At 37.6% G+C, this 22,342-nt stretch overlaps 1 protein-coding gene across 1 annotated transcript in view; it reads right to left on the bottom strand.

Annotated features, from left to right (window-relative positions):
• Window positions 1–22,342, bottom strand: part of USH2A (usherin) — a 901,466-nt gene that overhangs the window by 529,884 nt on the left and 349,240 nt on the right. Inside the window, exon 21 of the mRNA XM_081491700.1 lies at window positions 488–618. Coding sequence (XP_081347826.1) covers window positions 488–618 — 131 coding nt within the window. The remainder of the gene's footprint in view (window positions 1–487; window positions 619–22,342) is intronic.

Below are 22,342 nucleotides of genomic sequence, written 5' to 3'. Positions count from 1 at the left end.
AACTATATCCTACCTAGATTGTTTCATAGGGGTATGGTCATATTTAACTTTAGAAGTATTGTAGTCTTCAAGACTGAGCTCAATAGCACCTGATGGACACAACTATTTGCTAGTGAAGAAAAGAAAAGAGATAGAGATAGGGTCAGGAAGGAAGAAAGGAGGGAGGAAAGGAAGATGAAGAGAGAGAAAATGAAAGGGAGACAGGAAGACATAATTTTCTCAATGAATGCAGTTAAAAACCTTAATCCTCATGATAAGGTAGCATATGGTTGTTAAAAACGCAAGTAGATTATAAGTCAGTCTATGTAGTTTGAAGGTCTGCTATTTTAGCTGTGGTAAGTCACATCACTTTTGAAGTTTCATTTTCCTTGTTGTAGAGTGGGAATAATAAAGTACTCATCTGTAAGTTTTTGGTGAGGATTCACTGTGAAAATATAAGCACCTGATAAACTCTCAAAACTGTCAACTCGTATGATTACTCATTTACCTGAGGATCAAAAAGAAAATACGGGCGTCCATTCTTCAACTGAATTGCAAAATATTCTTCCTGATTGCCAGGTGATGCCGCAAAGACAATCAAACCTTCAGGCACCCTTGTTCGAAAGCTGGCTTTAATACCTGGGGAGAAAAGTGCAATCAGCAAATCAGGGCTGGGTTTTGTTGATTCTCTCTGGTAAACGTACATTTACTTTCATTATTATTTATGATGTAAGGAGTGCAATCAGGGAATTATACACAACATTGTCCTGGGATGGTCCAGCTACTTGGTTTTACTTGGTATCCCATTATGAATGCCAACCCATACTTGGAAACTCAAGCCTGCACTCCTACTAATCAATATATAATGAAGTTTAAATATGTGCAAAACTTATCAACATAAAAAGATATGTTGTCAACCCAAAACTGGATACAAAAGGGATAAATGCAGTAATATTATCAGAGTCATAAAAATAAATGGATTTTGATATGAGTGAAAGAAACACAAGGGGCTTTATTTAAAATGCTTATGAAGTTTAAAGAATTAGTCCAGTAGTAGAAGCTAAAAACTAGAAAGATCTGCTATAAAGTGGTCCACAGAGCCAATTTTCCTGTCACTAAATGCTCTGCAGCCTTCAGAATTCCAGGGGCTCCACTCACCCTTCAGATTACCTACCAGCACTACTTGAGACACACAGTGCTCTTGGCTCTCAGAAACGGCCCCAGCTCAGGAAGCAGGGGAAACATGTGATGGTTCTCTGTGATGTCTTCCAACTACCAACAACTGGCCTGACCTCCATTCTACCAGGTGTCCCACGCATTCAACCCATATTATTGAGCTCTTCCTCCAAGTAAGATGTTTTGTCAATGAATTGAAACTGGCAAAGATGCTTAAGAGGTTCAATTGTTGTTCTCAAACAGCTTCAAGTTTAGCTGGAGATAGAAAATGTATGTGTCTTAACAGACATATCAATATTTCATAGGAACCTGGAATGTTAGGTATGTGAATCAAGGTAAATTGCAGGAGATGGAAAGAGTGAACATGGACATTTTAGGAATCAGTGAACTAAAATGGGCTGGAATGGGTGAATTTAATTCAGATGACCATTATATCTACCATTGTGGGTGAGAATTCCTGAGAAGAAATGGAGTAGCCCTCATAGTCAACAAAAGAGTCCAAACTGCAGTACCAGGGTGCCTTCTCAAAAATGATTGATTTCTGTTCGTTTCCAAGTCAAACCATTCAATTTCATAGTAATCCAAGTCTATGCCCCAACCAGTCATGCCGAAGAAACTGAGGTTGAACAGTTCTGTGAAGACCTACAAGACATTCTAGAGCTAATAGCAAAAAAAGATGTCCTTTTCATCATAGGGGACTGGAAAGCAAAAGTAGAAAGTCAAGAGATGTCTGGAGTAACAGGCAAGTTTGGTCATGGAGTACAAAATGAAGTAGGGTAAAGTCTAAGAGTTTTGCCAAAAGAATGCACTGGTAATAACAAACACCCTCTTAAAACAACACAAAAGATGACTCTACACATGGATATCACCAGATGGTCAATACCAAAATCAGGTCAAATATATTCTTTGCAGTCAAAGATGGAGAAACCCTATACAGTCAGCAATAACAAGACCAGTGGCTGACTGTAGCTCAGATCATGAACTCCTTATGGCAAAATTCAGACTTAATTTAAAGAAAGTAGGGAAGCCCAGTATACCATTCAGGTGTGACCTAAATAAAATCCCTTATGATTATACAGTGGAAGTGACAAATAGACTCAAGAGATTAGATTTGATAGACAAAGTACCTGAGGAACTATGGATGGAGGTTCATGACACTGTACAGGAGGCGGTGATCAAAACTATCCCCAAGAAGAAGAAATGCAAAGAGGCAAAGTGGCTGTCTGAGGAGACCTTACAACTAACTGAGAAAAGAAGAGAAGTGAAAGGCAAAGGAGAAAAGGAAAGATATATCCATCTGAATGTGGAGTTCCAAAGAATAGCAAGGAGCAATAAAAAACCTTCTTAAGTGATCATGTAAAGAAATAGAGAAAAACAATAGAATGGGAAAGACCAGAGATTTCTTCAGGAAAATTAGAGATACCGAAAGAATATTTCATGCAAAGATGGGCACAATAAAGGACAGAAATGGTATGGACCTAAGAGAAGAAGATATTAAGAGGTGGTAAGAATATACAGAAGAACTATACCAAAAAAATATCTTAATGACCCAGATAATCAAGATTGTGTGATCACTCACCTGCTGCTGCTGCTGCTGTTAAGTCACTTCAGTTGTGTTCGACTCTGTGCGACCCCATAGATGGCAGCCCACCAGGCTCCTCTGTCCCTGGGATTCTCCAGGCAAGAACACTGGAGTGGGTTGCCATTTCCTTCTCTAATGCGTGAAAGTGAAAAGCGAAAGTGAAGTCGCTCAGTCGTGTCCGACCCTTAGCGACCCCATGGGCTGCACCCTACCAGACTCTTCCGTCCATGGGATTCTCCAGGCAAAAATGCTGGAGTGGGTTGCCATTGTCTTGTCAGGATCACTCACCTAGAGCCTGACATTCTGGAGTACCAAGTCAAGTGGTTCTTAGGAAACATCACTATGAACAAAGCTAGTGGAGATGACGGGATTCCAGCTGAGCTATTTCAAATCCTAAAAGATGATGCTGTTAAATTGCTATACTCAACATGCCAGCAAATTTGGAAAACTCAGCAATGGCCACAGGACTGGAAAAGGTCAGTTTTCATTCCAATCCCAAAGAAGGGCAATGCCAAAGAATGTTCGGACTACCACACAATTGCACTCATCTCACATGCTAGCAAAGTAATGCTCAAAATTCTCCAAGCTAGGCTTCAACAGTATGTGAACCGAGAACTTCTAGATGTTCAATCTGGATTTAGAAAAGGCAGAGGAACTAGAAATCAAATTTCCAACATTCATTGGATCACAGATAAAGCAAGAGAGTTCCATAAAAACATTTATTTCTGCTTCATTGACTATGCTAAATCCTTTGATGTGTGGATCACAACACACTGGAAAATTCTAAAAGAATACCAGACCACCTGACCTGTCTCCAGAGAAACCTGTATGCAGGTCAAGAAGCAACAGTTAAAACTGGACATGGAACAATAGACTGGTTTCAAATTGGGAAAGGAGTATGTCAAGGCTGCATATTGTCACCCAGCTTATTTAACTTATGCAGATTGCATCATGTGAAATGCTGGGCTGGATGAAGCACAAGCTGGAATCAAGGTTGCTGGGAGAAATATCAATAATGTCAGATATGCAGATGACACCATCCTTATGACAGAAAGTGAAGAGGAACTAAAGAGCATCTTGAAGAAAGTGAAAAAGGAGAGTGAAAAAGTTGGCTTAAAACTAAACATTCAAAAAACAAAGATCATGGCATCTTGTCCCACCACTACATGGCAAATAGGTGAGGAAACAGTGAGAGACTTTCTGGGGCTCCAGAATCACTGCAGATGGTGACTGCAGCCCTGAAATTAAAAGACCCTTGCTCCTTTGAAGAAAAGCTATGACATACCTAGGCAGTATATTAAAAAGCAGAGACATAGCTTTACTGTCAAAGGTCTGTCTAGTCAAAGCTATGGTTTTTCTAGTAGTCATGTATGGTTGTGAAAGTTGGACCATAAAGAAAGTTGAGTGCCAAAGAACTGATGCTTTTGAACTGTAGTGTTGGAGAAGACTCTTGAGAATCCTTAGAGAGCAAGGAGATCAAACTAATCAATCCTAAAGGATATCAGTCCTGAACATTCATTGGAAGGACTGATACTGAAGCTGAAGCTCCAATACTTTGGCCACGTGATAAGAAGAGCTTTCTCATTAGAAAAGACCCTGATGCTGGGAAATATTGAAGGCAGGAGGAATAGGGGATGACAGAGAATGAGATGGTTGGATGGCACCACCAACTCAATGGACATGAGCTTGAGCAAGCCCCGGGAGTTGGTGATGGACAGGGAAGCCTGGTGTCCTGCAGTCAATGGATTTGCAAAAGTGGAACATGACTAAGCAACTGAACTGACTGACTGATAGGGAGAATCAAGTAAGAGCTTAAGAACACACATAAGAATCAGATAACAGGTCAAGGGCACAGTATTGAATAGTTGATAATGCTTTGTTTGGAAATACAGTCAACTAGAATTGTGAAAGTTGGAAGTGGGTAGACTTCCCTTCAGGCTGTGTTGGTAAACAAGCACCTACATAGCTGAAGGATTTACCCTGGATTCCACAGCCTACAACAAGTTTCTGCACTCAGGAACCATGTCTGATTCATCTTTTTAACCCAGGACATCTTATGGTGTCCAGGTGTACTTAGTAAATGGGTGTGGAGAAAGAAGTAAAAGGTTCATTAGCGGTAAGGAAGAAGTTTTAACACAGGTGTAAAGGCAGGAGGGCAAAAGTCATTTTATGAGCATCAGATTGTCTAAAAAAATATGCATCTATGGAATATTAACATTCATTGAATACTCTGCTACACAGTAAAGAATTGAAAGAAACAAGCAATGCCTGACATTAAATTCTAATTAATGAGAAAGATTTTTTAAATTAATTTATTTATTTTAATTGGAGGCTAATTACTTTACAGTATTGTAGTGGTTTTTGTCATACATTCACATGAATCAGCCATGGGTGTACATGAGTTCCCCATCCTGAACCCCCCTCCCACCTCCCTCCCCATTCCATCCCTCAGGGTCATCCCAGTGTTTTGCCAAGAGAATGCACTGGCCATAGCAAACACCCTCTTAAAACAGCACAAAAGATGACTCTACACATGGACATCACCAGATGGTCAATACCAAAATCAGGTTGAATATATTCTTTGGCCCTGAGGGCCCTGTCTCATGCATCAAGCCTGGACTGGCAATCTATTTCACATATGGTAATACACATGTTTCAATGCTATTCTCTCAAGTCATCCCACCCTCGCCTTCTCCCACAGAGTCCAAAAGTCTGTCCTTTACATCTGTGTCTCTTTTGCTGTCTTGCAGTGAGGTATATAAGTGACATAGGCTTATTTACAAGATATCATCTGGTTCAAAGGGATTAAGGAATGTTTCAAAAAGAATAAGATATTTGAGCTTGTTTTCAGAGAATATGAAGGATTCTGGGGCATGTTGTTATAAAGGCCAGAGGCATGGAAAATATTCAGGAAAGCTGAATATAGAGAAGGGAGCTAAGGGATGAATCTGGAGAAATTGGCAAAACCCCATTTCAGGCCATATACAGACTACCTGGCTTAAGAACTTTGCGTAGAAGACAAAGATGGAAAGGAAGGTTGTGGTATATCTATCTTTAGCGAATTATTCCAATACCAAAAAAGGCAAGCTTGGGATGTGGACTTTAGACTTTCCAAAGGGGCAAATGAAACTTTTCCTGGCCTTCTTAGCTTCTGCAACTTTATCTTCTAGATTTCACGCTTTTGGCCCTTTTCAAACATGCCTGTCCTACTCATTGTGATGTTTCACTACCTCACACACTCTGATTCTCTGTATCCCACCTTCTAGGATATTACATTCTTGTTGTCAGATTCCTGATACCTCTCTCATTTCCCAGAAACAGAATGTTTGTCCCATCACATCATTTTTCAGCATTCACACTCACTTGAACCCTTCATATAAGCTTTATTACTCTCATCTCTCCTACTAAGTGGACTTAAACAGCTTGAATTTATCCTATAGACAAAGGAAGGTTTTAAAAATTGGGTGGAGGAAGGGAATAAGATGCTCAAAGTCAAGTTAAGGCAACCAAACTACAGTGGAATGTCTGGAAGACACAGCTAATTTAACTACAGAGGAACTAGTTGGGTTATGACTGTGCTTTTGGGGGAAATAAGATGATAAGGATGTTAATTAAAGACTGACACATAACGAAATGGATTGAAAGAAAGGAATCTATATATTTCAGAAGAGAATCATTAAGACAAGTTGTTATGAGGTGATGATAGGGGTAATGTGGTCAATTCTTTTCACCAATTACTGAGGGAAAAATAGCGTTATTAACAGAAATAGAAAGGTCAGGAAAAGAAGAAAACATAGGGTTGAGGATATAAACTCCATCTGGGGCAGAGTGAATGTATATTAATGACGTATAAAAAACTATCCATCATTTGGAAATAAGAAACTAAATCTCAGAAGAGAAAATGGAGCTAGGAAAATAAACTGGCAATTACCAGTGGAAAATTCATGTCTTTGGGGGAGCGAATGAAGAAGACATAGAAAGCAATGTTTGGGGAAACGCCTTAGTTTTAAGAGAAGGAAAGAATAGGGACAATAATCAAGTTAGAACAATCAGGATAATGCCATAAAATGGAAACATAGGTAAGAGAGAAATTTAAGAAAGCAAAGTAAGTTAACTGTCACCTCCCATAAGTCCAGAATAATGAGAACTGAAGAAAAGCTCACAGAGGTGGCCGTTACTGTCTTTTTGAACTGAGTAGAACGACCAGAGTTCCAAAGTCTGGGTGATCAGGACTGATGGAAAGGATGAGTAGGAAGTGGACATAGAATTCTCACTAGAAAAATCTGGTAGAGAAAGAAACAGAAGACCTAGAAAGTAATTATTACCATGGCCCAGTCAAATAAAAGGAGATATCTGCCAACAAAAGCTCAGACACAGCCAAAATCTGGTGTACCTCTGATCAGAGAAAAATCACATTTCTATCAACTCTTTCTTTTAAGCATCTCTTGTTTTGGTTCAGAGTGGCTCTCTTCCACATTTAAGTGACCCTTTAAAAAATTTATATGTTGTATCAAATGCTATAATTGAAACTATTGCTTTAAAATTAAACAGCTGAAGGTTATTTCATAAAAACAGCTACAATTTAGAACATGAAGACAACAAAACTCTCTACCAGGGTGCTGGAGGCATCTACATGGCAGTAAACAGGGAGCCAAAGTCAGGATTTGAGGGAAGAAATTAATAATTGCTCAGCCTGGAAATACAATTATTTGTCCCCAGTTGATGGGAAATTTGGCGAAAGAAATTTTGGATCAGAGTAAGAATTACAGAAATAGTATCAATTATTATCTAATATCAAGAATATGTATGTGCATGTGCTTTTTTGGACACAACATTTAATTTCTAAGTTTTACACTTACATAACACAGAAATATTGTATAAAATTTAGTCCAACTAAAAGAGAATACACAAATCAAGGTATATTTCTTGTGAGAAGTTAGTATTTAGCAAAGGGTAACTTGATTTGCTATTGTATAGTCAACTTTCCTTTAGCTTTTGCAAATCATATTATTTCCTTAAACTATAAAGATATATAATGAATGAGGTTTTTTTTTGCAAGTACTCTATGAAGAAAAAAATACTCACACATTCATTGAAACACATTTTTGACAATACTGTCATCAATAAATCCTATTTTTGAGCCAAATATCTTAAGTCATATAATCAATTGTTAATATATGCTAATATAGCCCCAGCCATTGACTTTAGACTCAGCCATGTGATTTACGCTGGGTAAAGAAATGAAATCAGACACGTGGTACCACGTGAGAGAAGAAACTTTGAATATGTACTGTGTGATTGAACTGACTCCTATTTTCTGCTATGCCTCATGAATGTGCTTTTATCTTGGACTCACAAGTAAGAAGATTTGTAGACTAAAGCAGATCAGTACCAAAGTATTTTTCACTTTAAAGGTTTGTATTAAAGAACAATGTTGATTAAAATGGGCAGAAAAGTGAAAAATACATGTTTATTACCTGCTAAAATTTAGATTTTCATTAAAAGAAAATAGGAGACATTCTAAAATTCAATTTTTGTTTCAAGTATTTGGGGAAATGATGGAGCAGTTTTCTATCTCAACAGATAAATGTATTCATTCATTCAAGGGATATTTTTAGGAAAATATACTTTGTGCAGCCACCCTTCTAGGCTATTGAGATACAGAGATGGATAAAAGAGACATACATCCATAGCCTCACATTTTAAAAAATCTGAAAATCTAAGACATGGATGGAAATATTTAGCTTTTATATAAATGTATTTGCAACTTTAAAAATTTAATCTTAAAATACAATGACAGGCCCATGGAATAGGCAAAGAGTTCTTGAATAACACACGGAAAATTATAATAGAAAGGAAAATGGTGATAAATTGTATTAAGAACTTTTGTCTAAGAAAAGGCACAAATAAGAGAGGGAAAAAGTGACCAACATAACAAGGGAAGATACTTGCAATATATATTTCTGATAACAGATGCATAGCCAATAAAAAAATATATATAATTCCTACAAATCAATAAAATAATTTACTCATTATAAGAATGGGAGAAAATGACTCTTCAAAAAAGGTGGCATCCAAATGACCAATAGATGTGTGAAAAAGATGCTCACCATTGTTAGTCATCAGAGAAATGCAAACTAAAACACCATACCGCTAAACTTCTACCAGGATAGCTAAAATGAAATAGAAGATGCCAAATATACTCAAGTCTGTAGAGCAACCAAAATGCTCATAAACTACTGCTGCTGCTGCTGCTAAGTCGCTTCAGTCGTGTCCGACTCTGTGCGACCCCATAGACGGCAGCCCACCAGGCTCCCCTGTCCCTGGGATTCTCCAGGCAAGAACACTGGAGTGGGTTGCCATTTCCTTCCTCAATGCATGAAAGGGAAAAGCGAAAGTGAAGTTGCTCAGTTGTGTCTGACTGACTCTTAGCGACCCTATGGACTGCAACCCACCAGGCTCCTCTGTCCATGAGATTTTCCAGGCAAGAGTACTGGAGTGGGGTGCCATTGCCTTCTTGTGGGGGTATAATTGATACAATCACTCTGAAAAACTTCTTGGCAGTACTTTTTAAACTATATCTCCTAAATATGTGTATATCTTTTGGTCCAGCCATTCCACTCCAAAGTGTATATACCCCTTCACACACACACACACACACACACACACACACACACACACACACACACACTAACACAGCTTCAGAAAAATATACAAGTATGTATATAGAAATACTTTTCATTATGCCATTAGAGTGGAGCAAACACAAGTGCTCATCAGCTGTAGAAAGCATAAATAAATGAGGATAAAATAGTAAAAGAAATGAACAAATTATAGTCACATGCAACTATATGCATGAATTTCACAATCAAAATACTGGATAAAAGATGCTAGACACAAAAGTATATTGCATAATCCCATTTACATCAGGAGAAAGGCCAGGCAAAATGAATCTATGGTTTTGGAGGTCAGGATAGTGGTAATTCTGGTTGGGGTTTAGAACAGGGCACAATGCAGAGGTTCTGGGGATCTGTACTATTCTATTTAGTAATTTTGATACTAGTTACATAAAGCTATTCGGGTTTTGAAATCTGTCAACTGGAATACCTTTGATTTTGTATTTTTCTGCTTGTTTCTTATTGCTGAAAAGGAACTAACAATGGAGTTACATAAAATTTAAACTATAAAAGCTGAAAGTGAAAATTCTATGTAGGTTTACTGACCGCACTCAGAGAAACTACTACCAACAATTTGGCAATTTTTTTCTCAGAAATATTTATACATATATGCATGTCGTTGTTTGTTTTTTCTTTATTTAAATTGGATTAAATCACACATACTATTCTGTAAGTTTTTTAAATATCTTAAAATAAAATGGCATATATTTTAAATATGTGTACAATGTAATAATTTATAGATATACATAGTGAAATGATTACTACTGTCAAGCTAACTGACACAGTATATCCTTACTAGACACTAAGTTTTGTGTGTGGTAAGTGCATCTGATATCTATTTTCTTAGCACCTTTTAATAGAGTTTTATTATAGTATTATTAGGCTTCCCAGGTGGTACTGGTGGTAAAGAATCTGCCTGTCAATGCAGGAGATGCAAGCAACATGGGTTCCATGCCTGGGTTGGGAACATCCCCTGGAGTAGGAAAGGGAAATCTGCCCCAATATTTCTGCCTGGAAAATTCCGTGGACAGAGGAGCCTGTGGGCTACAGTCCATGGGGCCACAAAGAGCTGAACACTATTGAGCATAGTAGTATTAAGTATAGTAATCATGCTTATACATTAGATCTCTAGACTTTCATCCCACATAACTGCAACTATATAGTCTTTGACCAACATCTCCCCAGTCCCTGGTAACCATCATTCTACTGTACCCTGTTTCTATGAATTCGATTTATTTTAAATTTATTCCACATACAAGTGAGTTCTATTCATCTTTCTCTATTTGAGTTATTTCACTTAGCATAATGCCCTCCAGTTTTATCTACTTTGTTACAAATGGCAAGATTTCTTTCCATAGTTGAATAATATTCCATTGTATATTGATGTATGTATAACATATTTCTTTATCCATTCATCCACTGATGAAATTTGGTCTGTTTCTATATCTTAGCTATTGTGAAAAATGCTTCTGTAAGTGCTTTTCACTTTGTAAAATATCTTTCCACATCAGTTCACAAAGATACACGATATTCTGTAATGACTAAATACATTTACATAGTTTACTTTACAATTTTATCACAGATAACATTTAGTTGCTTTCTAATTTCTTATATTAAAAGTAGTATTGCAACAGTTTTCCTCTCATATTGGTGGGCTCTAAGATGATGTTCAAAGAGAAAAAATTTTTAATTTCATTGATATTGCCATATGGTCTTTCAAAACAAATAATTATTTAAAACAATTTTCATAGTTTCAATGATTGTATCCCTATACTCTGGTCAATAACGGATATTTCAAAATCTGAGATGAAATAGTGAAAATTCAGGTTTCTTTTAATTCAATTTTTATATTACTAGTGATAGTAAAAACTGCACAAAGTTTTTGCCATATGAAAGCAAAGTAAAGATACTTTGCTGCTACTTTAGCTATAAGGATAACCATATATTTTTCTGGGAGTTGTGTGTACAAATATATCTTGTCCAGTTTCAAAGGTCTATTTATTGGTTCCTACTTGCTCTATTTGAGTTCTTTAAATATTGTGGATCATCATATGTTATGAGTCACCATTCTCTGTCTTCAGGTTTATTGTAATTAACTACATTTTTTGATCTCTCTTTTTCCATCCTTGCTCCATTCCACCCTAATACACACACACACACACACACACACACACACACACACACACACACACACACACACACACACACATGTCTATTCTAAAATAATAGCTGGAGTGATCTCATCAAAAGACAATTCTGGTCACATCCTTCTTCTATTTGGTGACTACCAAAGGTTTTCTTGTATTACATCAACTAAAAGACAAAGTCATCACAACAATCTAGAACATCCTAAATAATCCAGCCTTCACTATGTCTCTCATTTCCAGTTATACTTCCCCTTCCTCTCTCCACTCTGGTATCTCAGTAATTGCTCTTCCCTCTGCCCGGAAATATCTTCCCAGGCAGGGGTCCCCAACCTCCAGAATCTAGTGCCTCATGATCTGAGGTGGAGCAGATGTAGTAATAATAGAAATTAAGTGCACAATAATGTGCTTGAATCATCCCAAAATCATCCCCCACACCATTACAAGGAAAAATGAAACCGGTCCCTCACGCTAAAAAGATTGGGGACCACTGATCCCGGGCATCTTTGAGGTTTCCTATCTCATTTTTTAACAGGTCTTCTCAAATTCAACTTCTATCTGAGGTCCATTATGATTCATTTATTAACTATTATAGCCACCTGTCTGCTTTACCTTTGTCCATAACACACATCATATCCAGCACTTTCTATACTTTCATCATTTATTTACCTCACTTCACCATCTCCTAAAATGAAATCTAGAATAGTGCTTGCTTCATTCTAAGCTCTCAATAAATTTTTGTGTATTAGACGCTCATCGTTTCTATTAAAAAAAAAACAAAAACTTTTAATTTATTCCTCCCCTAACTCCCATTTGGTAACCATATCTCTGTTTTCTTTGTCTGTGAGTCTGTTTTGTAAATATGTTCATTGATAACCTATTTTTAGATTCCACATACAACATCATCATCTTTCTATTTCTGACTTACTTTAGTATGAATCTCTAGGTCCATCTATGTTAATGTAAATGGCATTATCTCATTCATTTTTTATAGCTGAGTAACATTCCCTTGTATTGTATAATACCACATCTTCTTTATCTATTAATCCACTGAATAGATATACAGGTTGCTCCAATGCCTTGGCTATTATAAATAGTGCTATGAACATTGGGTTGCATGTATCTTTTCTAATTATGTTTTTTTCTGGATATATACTCAGGAGTGGGATTGCAGGATCACATAGTAGCTCTATTTTTAGTTTTTTAAGGAAGCTCTGCACTTTTCTCCATAGTGATTGCACCACTTTACATTTCCATCAACAGTGTATTAGGGTTCCTTTTTCTCCACACCCTCCCCAGCACTTATTATTTGCAGAATTTTTGATGATAGCCATTCTGACCAGTGTGAGGTATTACCACATTGATCCTTTGTCTATAAAGACATTTCAAATACTTTCTCTGTTTGCTCTATGCCTTTTAACCTTATACTGTTTTTCACTATCCTATCGGATAAAAAAAATTACTCAATTTTTTTTGAATTTGTGCTTTTAATTAGAAAGTACTTCCCTACTCACAAAATAATAAAAAGTAGTATTTAATGTTGCTTCTAGTATATTCATGACTTTTTTATATTTAAAATTTTAGTCCAGATGATTCAGCTTTCCACTGGACAATGACAGCAGCCTAGTATTTACACATTTTCTCAAAAAGTCACTCTGATGAAGAAGGAGAAAAAATATAATCACCAAACCCAAGCCTACAAAGTCACCAGGAGACAGAGAATTCTAAAAAATTCAATATGTGAAACAGCAAAATAAACATTCTAAACAATAAGTGTCAGCACCAGAGTTTACACTGGAGTTGAGAGTGCAATAAAGAATGAGCAGAAAAGGGCAGAGGGCAGAAGGACCCAGCCATGGCAGAAGTCAGATAAAACTACCCCCTGAAAGTCAGTTCCTCTCTGACTGAAAACAAACAAACAATAACAACAACAAAAACTGAGAAGACTTAAGCATGCTGGGTTAAACCACTGGTCACTTGATATTATTCAAAGAAAGAAGCACGTAAGAGTCCAGGAAAAGAAAGAGCAATCTGAGGAAGGTATTGCTTCCGGAAGACAGGTAAAGTACGAGAAGGGACCCTATCTCTGAGGCCCTATCTTTCAGAGTCAGAGAAGGAAGTAATGGAAGCTAAGGGTTCTGAGTTAACAAAAGAAATTCAGAAAACACACAAACCTCTCAGAGAACACCAACTATTAAATACTTTTCAACAGAGTGTCTCTCTCTTAAACCATACAACCCACCAAGCCTCCCAAAACCTTTATCCCAATTGACATATCCTTGTTATTGCAGATTCAGGAAAAGGCAAGACATTTCAAAATGACTGGAAATAATCAGATAATATGCTTATATAGCTACTGTAAGAACAAAATGAAATTGAGAGCCAAAACATTTCAGTGGAGGAAAAATCTTCCCTCCAAAATCCAAACACAGCAACTATAATTGCAGGAAAGTGTATTACAACCCCCCAGCATGAACGATCAGTTCAGTTCAGTTGTTCTACCATGACTAACTCTTTGAGACCTATGAACTGCAGCATGCTAGGCTTTGCTGTCCATCACCAACTCCCAGAACTTGCTCAAACTCATGTCCATTAAGTTGGTGTTGCCATCCAACAATCTCATCCTCTGTCATCCCCTTCACCTCCTGCCTTCAATCTTTCCCAGCATCAGGGACTTTTCCAATGAGTCCATTCTTCACATCAGGTGGCCAAAGTATTGGAGCTTCAGCGTCAGCATCAGTCCTTCCAATGAATATTCAGGAATGATTTCTTGTAGGATTGCCTGGTTTGATCTCCTTGGGACTCTCTAGAGTCTTCTCCAACACTACAGTTCAAAAGCATCAATTCTTTGGCACTCAGCTTTCTTTGTGGTCCAACTCTTATGTCCATACATGACTACTGGAAAAACCATAGCTTTGACTAAATGGACCTTTGTTGGCAAAGTAATGTCTCTGCTTTTTAGTATGCTATCTAGGTTGGTCATAACTTTTCTTCCAAGGAGCAAGCATCTTTTAATTTCATGACTGCAGTTACCATCTGCAGTGATTTGGGAGACCAAGAAAATAAGGTCTGTCACTATTTCCATTGTTTCCCTATTTTTTGCCTGCCATAAAGTGATAGGACTGGATGCTTTGATCCTAGTTTTCTGAATGTTGAGTTTTAAGCCAGCTTTCTCACTCTCCCTGTTCACTTTCATCAAGATGCTCTTTAGTTCCTCTTTGCTTTCTGCCATGAATGATAGAGCTGCTAAAAAGTATTTATAGATATGAAAAAAATCTTGAATCAATTTCAAATTCTCATAACATAGATACATAGAATATATATGTAAAAAAACCCTACAACTCAATACATTTTTCCAAAGAGGAAATGCAACTGGCCAACAGGCAAATGAAAAGATGCTCAACATTGGTAATGATCAGGGACATGTAAATCAAAACCACGATGAAATATCACTTCCCATCTGTCAGAATGGCCATCATCAAAAAGAACACAAACAACAAATGTTAGTCAGGATATGGAGAAAAGAGAATCATTGCACACTGTTGCTGAGAATGCAATTTGGTGCAGCCACTGTGGAAAGCAGTATGGAGGTCTCTCAAAAAACTAAAAGTAGAACTGCCATAGGATCCAGCAATTCCAGTCCCAGGTATATATCCAAAAATTTTAAATATTAATTCAAAAAGATGCAGGCACCCCAATTTTCACAGCAACATTATTTACAACTGGCAAGATATGGAAGCAATATAAATGTCTATCAACAAATGAATAAAGATGATACATACATATACACAATGGAATACTACTCAAACATAAAAGAATGAAAGTTTGCTATTTGCAGCAACATAGATGGACTCGGAGGTCATTGTGCTAAGTGAAATAAGTCAGAGAAAGACAAATACCATATGGTATCACTTATATGTGGAATCTAAAAAATACAACAAACTAGTGAATATAACAAAAAGAAGCAAACTCACATGTAGAAAGCCAACTAGTGATTACCAGTGAGGAGGGAGGGAGACAATACAGAGGTAGGGAGTGGGAGTACAAAATATTGCTTAAAAGATAGGCTACAGAGTTATACTGTACAACATGAGTATCGCCAACATTTTGCAATAACTATAAATAGATTGTAACTTTTAAAACTGTATAAAAGTTTCAATTATTAACAATCAAAATAAAATCAAAACCCAAACTACCCCATAAAACATGGATTAAAAAGTTTGAACAGTCACAACCAAAAAGCCTTGATATGTGAATAGCCAAGTTTCACAAAGAAGATGCTCAGTTTCATCGAATATTAGGAAACTAAAAATTAAAAGTACAGTGACATATCATGCCATACTCATGAGAATGGCTAAAATTAAACACACTAAATTCTGCTGTATGTAAATGTAAGATGGAACAATCATTTCAGAAAACTGCCTGGTATTTTCTTACTAAGTTAAACATATACCTCACCTATGACTCATTTTGTGTCTTGCCTTTTCATTTTCTTAACACCTTTTGAAGAAGTTGAATTTATCATTTTTTAATGGACAGTGCTTTCTATATCCTAAGAAGTATTTACCAACACTAAGTTTATCAAGATACTCTCTTATTTTTCTCCTAAAAGCTTTATACTTTTAGCTTTTATTTTTATGACTACATCTCAAATTAATTTGTATGTATAATGTGGCGTGGGCTTCCCTGGTGGTTCAGCTGTAAAAGAATCTGGCTGCCAATGCCTAACAATGTACAAGATGTAGGTTAGATTACTGGGTCAGGATGATCCCCTGGAGAAGGCATGGCAACCCAATCCAGTATTCTTGCCTGGACCCATGAATTCAAACCTTGACATGAATCAGCCATAGATATACATATATCCCCTCCCTTTTGAACCTCCTTCCCATCTCCTGCTCCATTGCACCCCTCCAGGATGAGCCTCTGTTTGAGTTTCCTGAGCCATCCAGCAAATTCCCATTGGCTATCTATTTTACATATGATAATGTAAGTTTCCATGTTACTCTTTCCATACATCTCACCCTCTCCTCCCCTCGCCCCATGTCCATAAGTCTATTCTCTATCTGTTTCTCCACTGCTGCCCTGTAAATAAATTCTTCAGTACCATTTTTCTAGATTCCATATATTTACATTAGAATACAATATTTATCTTTCTCTTTCTGACTCGCTTCACTCTGTATAATAGGTTGTGGGTTCATCTGCCTCATCAGAACTGACTGAAATGTGTTCCTTTTTTGGCTGAGTAATATTCCATTGTGTATATGTACCACTACTTCTTTACTCATTCATCTGTCAGTGGACATCTAGGTTACATCCATGTTCTAGCTATTGTAAATAGTGCTGCAATGAACAATGGGATACATGCGTCTTTTTCAATATTAATTTCCTCAGGGTATATGCCTAGGAGTGGGATTGCTGGGTCATATGGTGGTTTTTATTCTTAGTTTTTTAAGGAATCTCCATACTCTCTTCCATAGTCGCTGTATCAATTTACATTCCCACCAACAGTGCAAGAGCATTCCCTTTTCTGCACACTCTCTCCAGCATTTATTGTTCGTAGACTTTTTGATGACGGCAATTCTGACTGGTGTGAGGTGATGTCTCATTGTGGTTTTGATTTACATTTCTCTAACAATGAGCGATGTTGAGCATCATTTCATGTGTTTGTTAACCATCTGTATGTCTACGTTAGAGAAATGTCTATTTAGGTCTTCCCACTTTTTGATTGTTTTTTTTTTCCTGGCATTGAGCTATATGAGCTTCTTATATATTTTGGCAATTAATTCTTTGTCAGTTGTTTCATTTGCTGTTAGTTTCTCCCATTCTGAGGGTTGTCTTCTCACCTTCCTTATAGTTTCCTTTGTTGTGAAAAAGCTTTTAACTTTAATCAGGTTCCATTTGTTTACTTTTGTTTTTATTTCTGTTTCTCTAGAAGGTAGGTCATAGAGGATCTTGCTTTATGTCATTGAGTGTTCTGCCTAGGTTTTCCTCTAAGATTGTTATAATTTCTGGTCTTACATTTAGGTCTTTAATCCATTTTGAGTTTATCTTTGTGTATGGTGTTAGGAAGTGTTCTAATTACATTCTTTCACATGTAGCTGTCCAGTTTTGCCAGCACCATTTATTGAAGAGGCTGTCTTTGCCCCATTGTATATTCTTGCCTGCTTTGTCAAAAATAAGGTACCCATCGGTGCATGGGTTTATTCATGAGCTTTCTATCTTGTTCCATTGGTCTATATTTCTATTTTTGTGCCAGTACCATAGTGTCTTAATGACTGTAGCTTTGCATTATGATCTGAAGTCAGGAAGGTTGATTCCTTCAGCTCCATTCTTCTTTCTTAAGACTGCTATGGCTATTCGGGGTCTTTTGTGTTTCCATGTGAATTGTGAAACTTTTTGTTTTGGTTCTGTGAAAAACGCCATTGGTAATTTGATAGGGATCGCACTGAATCTGTAGATTGCATTTGGTAGTATAGTCATTTTCACAATGTAGATTCTTCCTACCCAGGAACAAGGAATATCTCTCCATCTGTTTATGTCATCTTTGATTTCTTTTATTAGTGTCTTATAATTTTCCGTGTAAAGTTCTTTTGTCTCCTTAGGTAAGTTTGTCCCAGATATTTAATTATTTTTGTTACAATAGTGAATGGGACTGATTCCTTAATTTCTCTATCTGACTTTTATTGTTAGTATACAGAAATGCAAGTGATTTCTGTGTACTGATTTTGTATCATGCAACTTTGCTAAATTCACTGATTAGCTCTAGTAATTTTCTGATACTGTCTTTAGGGTTTTCTATGTACAGTATCATGTCATCTGCAAACAGTGAGAGTTTTACTTCTTTTCTGATCTGGATTCCTTTTCTTTTTCTTCTCTGATTGCTGTAGCTAGGACTTCCAGAACTATGTTGAATAATAGTGGTGAAAGTGGACACCCTTGTCCTGTTCCTGATCTAAGAGGGAATGCTTTCAGTTTTTCACCATTGAGAATAATGTTTGCTGTAGGCCTATCATACATGGCCTTTACAATGTTGAGGTAGGTTCCTTCTGTGCCCATTTTTTGAAGAGTTTTAATCCACAAATGGGTGCTGAATTTTGTCAAAGGCTTTTTCTGCATCTATTGAGATGATCATATGGTTTTTATCTTTCAATTTGTTAATATGGTGTATCACACTGATTTATTTGCATATATTGAAGAATCCTTGCATTTCTGGAATAAAACCAAGTTGATCATGGTGTATGAGCTTTTTGATGTGTTGCTGAATTCCGCTTGCTAAAATTTTGTTGAGGATTTTTGCATCTATGTTCATCGGTGATATGGGCCTGTAGTTTTCTTTTTTGTGTACTGTCTTTGTCTGGTTCTGGTATCAGGGTGATGGTGGCCTCATAGAATGAGTTTGGGAGTGTTCCTTCCTCTACAATTTTTTGAAAGAGTTTTAGAAGGATAGGCATTACCTCTTCTCTAACTGTTTTATAGAATTCTCCTGTGAAGCCATCTGGTCCTGGGCGTTTGTTTTTGTGGAGATTTTTGCTCATAGCATCAATGTCAGTGCTTGTAATTGGGTTGTTCATAATTTGTCTTTCCTCCTGATTCAGTCTTGGAATATTGCAGTTTTCAAAGAATCTGTACATTTCTTCCAGGTTATCCAATTCATTGCCATGTCAGTTCAGTTCAGTGGCTCAGTCTTGTATGACTCTTTGTGACTCCATGAACCACAGCACACCAGACCTCCCTGTCCATCACCAACTCCCGGAGTTTACCCAAACTCATGTCTATTGCGTTGGTTTTGCCATCCAACCATCTCATCCTCTGCTGTCTTCTTTTCCTCCCGCCCTCAATCTTTCCCAGCATCAGGGTCTTTTCAATGAGTCTGCTCTTCACATCAGGTGGCCAAAGTATTGGAGTTTCAGCTTCAACATCATTTCTGCAAATGAACACCCAGGACTGATCTCCCTTAGGATGGACTGGTTGGATCTCCTTGCAGTCCAAGGGACTCTCAAGAGTCTTCTCCAACACCACAGTTCAAAAGCATCAATTCTTCAGTGCTCAGCTTTCTTTATAGTCCAACTCTCACATCCATACATGACCAATGGAAAAACCATAGTCTTGACTAGACGGACCTTTTTTGGCAAAGTAATGTCTCTGCTTTTTAATATGCTGTCTAGGTTGGTCATAACCTTCCTTCCAAAGAGTAAGTGTCCTTTAATTCCGTGGCTGCAATCACCATCTGTAGTGATTTTGGAATCCAAAAAATAAAGTCTGCCACTGTTTCCACTGTTTGCCCATCTATTTGCCATGAAGTGATGGGACCAGCTGTCATGATCTTAGTTTTCTCAATGTTGAGCTTTAAGCCAAATTTTTCACTCTTCTCTTTCACTTTCATCAAGAGGCTCTTTAGTTCTTCACGTTCTGCCATAACGGTAATGTCATCTGGATATCTGAGGTTATTGATATTTCTTCTGGCAATCTTGATTCCAGCTTGTGCTTCATCTAGCCCAGGGTTTCTCATGATGTACTCTGCATATAAATTAAATAAGCAGGATGACAATATACAACCTTTGCATACTCCTTTACTGATTTGGAACCAGTCTGTTGTTCCATGTCCAGTTCTAACTGTTGCTTCCTGACATGCATACAGGTTTCTCAAGAGGCAGGTCAGGCGGTCTGGTATTCCCATCTCTTTCAGAGTTTTCCACAGTTTATTGTGATCCACACAGTCAAAGGCTTTGGCATAGTCAATAAAGCAGAAATAGATGTTTTTCTGGAATTTTCTTGCTTTTATGATGATCCAGCAGATGTTGGCAATTTGATCTCTGGTTCCTCTGCCTTTTCTAAAACCAGCTTGAACATCTGGAAGTTCATGGATCATGTACTGCTGAAGCCTGGCTTGGAGAATTTTGAGCATTACGTTACTAGTGTGTGAGATGAGTGCAACTGTGTGGTAGTTTGAGCATTCTTTGGCATTGCCTTTCTTAGGGATTGGAATGAAAACTGACCTTTTCCAGTCCTGTGGCCACTGCTGAGTGTTCCAAATTTGCTGACATATTGAGTGCAGCAGTTTCAGAGCATCATCTTTTAGGTTTTGAAATAGCTCAAGTGGAATTCCATCACCTCCACTAGCTTTGTTCATAGTGATGCTTCCTAAGGCCCACTTGACTCCGCATTCCAGGACGTCTGGCTCTAGGTGAGTGATCACACCATCGTGATTATCTGGGTCATGAAGATCTTTTTTGTATAGTTTTGTGTATTCTTGCCACCTCTACTTAATATCTTCTGCCTCTTAGGTCCATACCATTTCTGTCCTTTATTGAGCCCATCTTTGCATGAAGTGTTCTCTTGGTATCTCTAATTTTCTTGAAGATATCTCTCGTCTTTCCATTCTATTGTTTTCCTCTATTTCTTTTCATTGAGTGGTGAGGAAGGCTTTCTTATCTCTCCTTGCTATTCTTTGGAACTCTGCATTCAAATGGGTATATCTTTCCTTCTCTCCTTTGCTTTTCGCTTCCTGTCTTTTCACAGCTATTTGTGAGGCCTTCTCAGACAGCCATTTTGCTTTTTTGCATTTCTTTTTCTTAGGGATGGTCTTGATCCCTGTCTCCTGTTCAGTTCAGTTCAGTCGCTCAGTCGTGTCCGACTCTTTGCGACCCCATCAATTGCAGCACGCCAGGCCTCCCTGTCCATCACCAACTCCCAGAGTCCACCCAAACCCATGTCCATCGAGTCGGTGATGCCATCCAACCATCTCATCCTCTGTCGTCCCCTTCTCCTCCCGCCCCCAATCCTACCCAGCATTAGGGTCTTTTCCAATGAGTCAACCCTTCGCATGAGGTGGCCAAAGTATTGGAGTTTCAGCTTCAACATCAGACCTTCCAATGAACACCCAGGATTGATCTCTTTTAGGATGGATTGATTGGATCTCCTTGCAGTCCAAGGGACTCTCAAGAGTCTTCTCCAACACCACAGTTCAAAAGCATCAATTCTTTGGCGCTCAGCTTTCTTCACTGTCCAACTCTCACATCCATACATGACCACTGGAAATACCATAGCCTTGACTAGACGGACCTTTGTTGGCAAAGTAATGTCTCTGCTTTTAAATATGCTATCTTGGTTGGCCATAACCTTCCTTCCAAGGAGTAAGCGTCTTTTAATTTCATGGCTGCAGTCACCATCATCAGTGATTCTGGAGCCCAAAAAATAAAGTCTGACACTGTTTCCACTGTTTCCCCATCTATTTCTCATGAAGTGATGGGACCAGATGCCATGATCTTAGTTTTCTGAATGTTGAGCTTTAAGCCAATGTCACAAATCTCTGTCCATAGTTCATTAGGCACTCTATCAGATCTAGTCCCTTAAATCTATTTCTCACTTCTACTATATAATCATAAGCGATTTGATTTAGGTCATATCTTAATGGCCTTGTGGTTTCCCCCACTTTCTTCAATTTAAGTCTGAATTTGGCATATGGCATTCATGATCTGAGCCACAGTCAGCTCCCAGGTTTTTTTTTTTTTTTTTTTTTTTTTTTGCTGACTGTATAGAACTTATCCATCTTTGGCTGCAAAGAATACAATCAGTCTGATTTTAGTGATGTCCATGTGTAGAGTCTTCTCTTGTGTTGTTGGAAGAGAGTGTTTGCTACGACCAGTGCATTCTCTTGGCAATACTCTATTATTACCATATAGTTGTTCATAATAGTCTCTTATAATCCTTTGTATTTCTGCAGTGTCTGTTGTAACCTCTCCTTTTAATTTCTAATATTGTTGATTTGACTCTTCTTCTTTTTT

Source organism: Giraffa tippelskirchi, chromosome 5 (genome assembly GCF_054371585.1).
Source record: "Giraffa tippelskirchi isolate mGirTip1 chromosome 5, T2T-mGirTip1v1.2.pri, whole genome shotgun sequence".
Taxonomy (NCBI): Eukaryota; Metazoa; Chordata; class Mammalia; order Artiodactyla; family Giraffidae; genus Giraffa; species Giraffa tippelskirchi.
Note: the sequence above shows the minus strand (reverse complement) of the source record. Positions and strands in the feature narration are given on the sequence as shown.